At 52.9% G+C, this 5160-nt stretch overlaps 1 protein-coding gene across 1 annotated transcript in view; it reads left to right on the plus strand.

Moving 5' to 3' along the window:
* Window positions 1-252: 252 nt before the first annotated feature.
* OPTC (opticin) overlaps window positions 253-5160 on the plus strand; it is a gene marked incomplete at its 3' end in the record, with an annotated part of 6603 nt that continues 1695 nt past the window's right edge. Inside the window, exons 1-4 of the mRNA XM_057388500.1 lie at window positions 253-537; window positions 846-984; window positions 3396-3554; window positions 4596-4798. Of these exons, the coding sequence (XP_057244483.1) occupies window positions 319-537; window positions 846-984; window positions 3396-3554; window positions 4596-4798 (720 nt within the window). The remainder of the gene's footprint in view (window positions 538-845; window positions 985-3395; window positions 3555-4595; window positions 4799-5160) is intronic.

A 5160-nucleotide genomic window follows, 5' to 3' on the forward strand; every position in this document is an offset into this window, starting at 1 on the left:
TCCTGGGTTCTCCGTGTCCCCTTTGGGGTCGGCTCATCCCCATCCCGCTCCCGAGGGCTGTCTGTCCCCATTGGGGTTGGCTCAGCTCCATCCTGTTCCTGGGGTCTGTGTGACCCCATTAGGGCCAGCTCAGCCCCATCCCGGTGGCGGCTCAGCCCCATCCCATTCCTGGGTTCTCCGTGTCCCTATTGGGGACGGTTCAGCCGCATCCCACTCCCAGGGGCTCTCTGTCCCCATTGGGGCCGGCTCAGCCCCATCCCGCTCCCGCATCCCTCTCTGTGACCATTCCAGCCCCATCCCACCCCGGACCGGTGCAGGATGTGTCCCCTGTGGCTGGGCGTGGCCAGCCTGTGCCTGGGGACACTTTGGGCTGTCCCAGCCAAGGAGAGGAGAAAGGCGGACAAACCCAAATCTGACCTGACTCTCTACGAAAACCTGGATTTGGACAACTACGACCTGACCCTGGATAACTACGGCGAGATCCTGGACCTGAGCAACTACGAGGAGCTCTACGACTACGGGGACCTGGCTCCGAAGGTGAGAGGGACGCGGGAGCGCATTCCAGGAAAATGGGATCGCTCCCGGGCACGGCTGTGGCGCCGCAGGAGGAGCAGCGCTGGCAGCTGTCCCGGTGCCCGGGAAGGTTTTACCCGAGCCAAAACTCTCTTGGATGTGAGGATTCCTTCATCCCTCTRGGCGAGGAGGGATGGGGGAGTTCCTCGGAGGGTTTTTCCAAGAAGGAATCGCTTTTCCAACAAGCCCAACGCGGCGCTTGTGACCCCTCAAGGAGTGTCACYCACCCCGGAGGGGGACAAGCGACCCACCCTCACATTCTGTGTCAGCAGATCGAGGTTGGCACCTTGGCTCCTCGCCCCAAAGACCCCGAAACCCTCCCGGACCTGGGTTTAGCTACGGCTGGAACCCCAAAACTGCAGCACCCGACCGGCGCTGGTCCCGTCCCCGCTGCACCCATCCCCGGGCAGGGTGAGTCCCCACATCCCCACATCCCCAGGGAGGGGTTTTGGGGCAAAACCCAGCGAATTCTGGTGCCCTCAGCACCTCTTTGCGGAGTTTTGGGGTTGAGATTGCTGAGCGAGGCAGGAGGGGCTGCGGAGAGAGAAATTTCTGGGGGAAAAAAAAAAAAAATCACCAGCAAAGCAGCGGCATTTTAACGAGCAGAGAGGCTTTGCGACAGCACAGCAGCAATTAGATTAGCGACAATTAAAATCCTGGAGCGAGGCATAAATATCTTCATTCCTTTTCTGTCGCTCCAGACCGGGACAAATCGAGTGGGAGGAGAAGGGAAATCGGGGCTGCTTTGAAGTCCCCCCGCTTCTCAGGGATGGGAAATCTCGGGGGACACCGGGGTGGGGCTGGGGGAGAGCAGAGGGATCGGGATTAAGGGGATGGGCTCGGTTTTACCCCTCCCGCCCCACAGTGGGGGCAGCCGGGGCGGATTTTTCTCGATGCCGAACCGTTTTCTTGAGTTCTGCTCCTCCAGAGGGAAATTTAAGGGGGCCGGGAGAGCCTTGGGTGTAAAAAAGATGAATTTGGGAGTTTTTCATCGCTTCTTGTCCTGCGGGAGGGGTTTGGGACTGAGCAGCTCGTTTATGATCGGATCCTTGGGATGGGAATTTCTGATCCTTCCATGGGCGGTGCTGGGGCTGTGACAGATCTGGGTGTCACAAACTCCATGTCCTCATGGCAGGGTGGGCATGGTGGGCAGGTCCTCCTGATGTCCCGGGGTATTTTGTGGGGTCAGGGCCTCTGATGGCTCTGAGTGTCACAATCTCTGTGGCCCCATGGCAGGGTGAGCACGTCACTCTGTTCTGGGGTATTTTGGGGTGTCACAGACTCTACGTTCCCACAGAGTGGGCAGAATCTCCTGCTGTTCCGGGGTATTTTGTGGGGTCAGGGGGCTGTGACATCTCTGAGTGCTGCAATCTCTGTGTCCCTGTGGCACCACGGGCATGCCCCACTGTTCTGGGGTATTTTGGGATGTCACAGTCTATGTGTCCCCATGGGCACATCCCGTTGTTCTGGGATATTTTGTGGGGTCAGGGGGCTGTGACATCTCTGGGTGCCACAGTCTCCGTGCCCCCATGGCTCCATGGGCACGTCCCACTGTTCTGGGGTATTTTGGGGTGTCACAGTGTCTGTGTCCCCATGGCACCATGGGCACATCCCGCTGTTTTGGGGTATTTTGTGGGGTCAGGGGGCTGTGACAGATCTGGGCGTCACAAACTCCATGTCCCCATGGCAGGATGGGCACCTCAGTCTGTTCTGGGGTATTTTGGGGTGTCACAGACTCTGTGTTCCCACAGAGTGGGCAGAATCTCCTGCTGTTCCGGGGTATTTTGTGGGGTCAGGGGGCTGTGACATCTCGGAGTGCCACAATCTCCGTGTCCCCATGGCACCATGGGCACGTCCCACTGTTCTGGGGTATTTTGGGGTGTCACAGTGTCCGTGTCCCCATGGCACCATGGGCACATCCCGCTGTTTTGGGATATTTTGTGGGGTCAGGGTGATGTGGCAGATCTGGGTGTCGCAGTCTCTGTGTCCCCATGGCAGGGTGGGCACATCCTGCTGTTCCAGGGTATTTTATGGGGTCAGGGGGCTGTGACATCTCTGAGTGCCGCAATCTCTGTGTCCCCATGGCATTATGGGCACATCCCGCTGTTCTGGGGTATTTTGGGGTGTCACAGTGTCCGTGTCCCCATGGCACTATGGGCACATCCCGCTGTTCTGGGGTATTTTGTGGGGTCAGGGGGCTGTGACATCTCTGGGTGCCACAATCTCTGTGTCCCCATGGCACCACGGGCACATCCCACTGTTCTGGGGTATTTTGGGGTGTCACAGTGTCCGTGTCCCCATGGCACCATGGGCACGCCCCGCTGTTTTGGGGTATTTTGTGGGGTCAGGGGGGTGCGGCAGATCTGGGTGTCACAGTCTCCGTGCCCCCATGGCAGGTTGGGCACATCCCGCTGTTCCAGGGTATTTTATAGGATGAGGGGGCTCTGACATCTCTGAGTATCACAGTCTCTGTGTCCCCATGGTAGGGTGAGCACATGCTACCGTTCCGGGTATTTTGGGGTGTCACAGTCTATGTGTCCCCATGGGCTCACCCCGCTGTTCCAGGGTATTTTGTGGGGTCAAGGGGATGGGTGTCACAGTCTCCGTGTCCCCATGAGCAGATGCCGCTGTTCCAGGGTATTTTGTGGGGTCAGAGGGCTGTGACAGCTCTGAGTGTCACAGTCTCTGTGTCCTCATGGGCACACCCCGCTGTTCCGGGGTATTTTGGGGTGTCACAGTCTCTGTGTCCTCATGGGCACACCCCGCTGTTCTGGGATATTTTATGGGGTCAGGGATGTTTTCCCACATCCCTTCTCCCCCAGCGCTGCCCAGCTGCCTGCTGTGCCTGTGCCTGGGCACCTCTGTGTACTGCGATGACGCTGACCTGGAGCACATCCCGGCGCTGCCCCCGGACACCGCCTACCTGTGCGCCCGCTTCAACCGCATCGGGACCATCCGCGCCGGGGACTTCAGCGGCCTCGGTACRGCCCCATGGCCCAAACGGGGAAAAAACCCTACAGCGGGGTCGGAATAGTAAAGTAAAAAAAAATCACAGCTTTGTTGGAAGATTCTTGGTGTCCCCGTGGGGATGGGCGCACCTGGAATGGGATTTTTATGGTTTTATCTTAATTTATTTGATTTTATTTCTTTGAATTAGGGTATCTGACAGGGACACACCCAATAGGAGGTTCAGCCCCTTGGAGTGGGTCCACTCCGCCCCACTTCTTGTTGTGGATCCCCTATTTGGGATAAAACTGAGCAATATTTTGGGAATGCTTTTGGAAGGTGAAATTGTTGTCCTAAAATCTGACAGAAAGGGTAGGAAAAGTACCCGAGTTGGTTAAGGAGCTATATGAATAGAAATATATAATATGAAATATATAATATGAGATATATAATATATAATATCTAGTATCTAATATATAATATATAACATATAACAAGTAACATATAATATCTAATATCTAATATACTATATATAATATACAAAATATTATATATTATATATGATATATGATATATGATATATAATATATTATATATAATATATTATAGATCATATATTATATATAATACATGGTGTAATATATATATGATATATAATATATGATATTATAATATATGGTGTGTATATATATAATATATATATTATATATACATATGTATATATGTATATATATATAATATAATATATGATGTATAATATATATTCAACACATAGTATAGATTATATATAATATATTCGATATATAATATAGCTAATATAAAATATAGCTAATATAAAATATAGCTAATATAAAATATAAAATATGAAATATAGAATCGATAACAGAGCCATGAAAAATGCATAAAAACGTATGAAAATGTATAAAAATATATACAAATACATAAAAATACATGAAAAATGTATAAAAARCAAAAATAYTTTTTGCRCCATCKGGACAGGGGAAAAAACGGGRTTTGGGGTGGGGAATGAGKGGGATAAAGRTCCCTGCCTKTGTCCCYCTTTGCCGTGTCCCCAGCGAAGCTGAAGCGCATCGACCTGAGCAGCAATTCCATCTCGTGGGCGGACGCGGACGCGTTCCGGCTGCTGCCCAGCCTGCAGGAGCTGCTGCTGCCCGAGAACCGCCTGACGGCGCTGCCCGAGCTGCCCCGCAGCATCGTCCGCCTGGACGCGCGTCTGAACCGCATCCCCAGCGCCGGCCTGCGCCCCGAGGCTTTCCGGGTGCGGCTTTGGGGGGCTTGGGCGGCTTTGGGGGGCGTGGGGGTAAGGGGTGCGACAAGGGAGGGTCACCTCTAGGGGGTTCATCGCCTGGAGGGGTCATCTCAAGGGGGTTCATCTGTATGGGGTTCATCTGTATGGGGTTCATCTCTGTGGGGTGTGTCTTTAGGGGACTCATCTCTATGGGATTTCATCTTTAGGGGATTCATCTCTTTGGGGTTCATCTCTATGGGATTTCATCTTTAGGATGTTCATCTCTATGGGATTTGTCTTTAGGGGGTTCATCTCTAGGGAGTTCATCACCAGGAGGGGTTATCTCTAGGGGGTTCACCTCTAGGGGTTCATCTCTATGGGGTTCATCTCTA

The sequence above is a fragment of the Malurus melanocephalus genome, unplaced genomic scaffold (assembly GCF_030028575.1).
Source record: "Malurus melanocephalus ecotype Western Australia unplaced genomic scaffold, MMel_1.1 scaffold_2029, whole genome shotgun sequence".
In the NCBI taxonomy this organism is placed as follows: Eukaryota; Metazoa; Chordata; class Aves; order Passeriformes; family Maluridae; genus Malurus; species Malurus melanocephalus.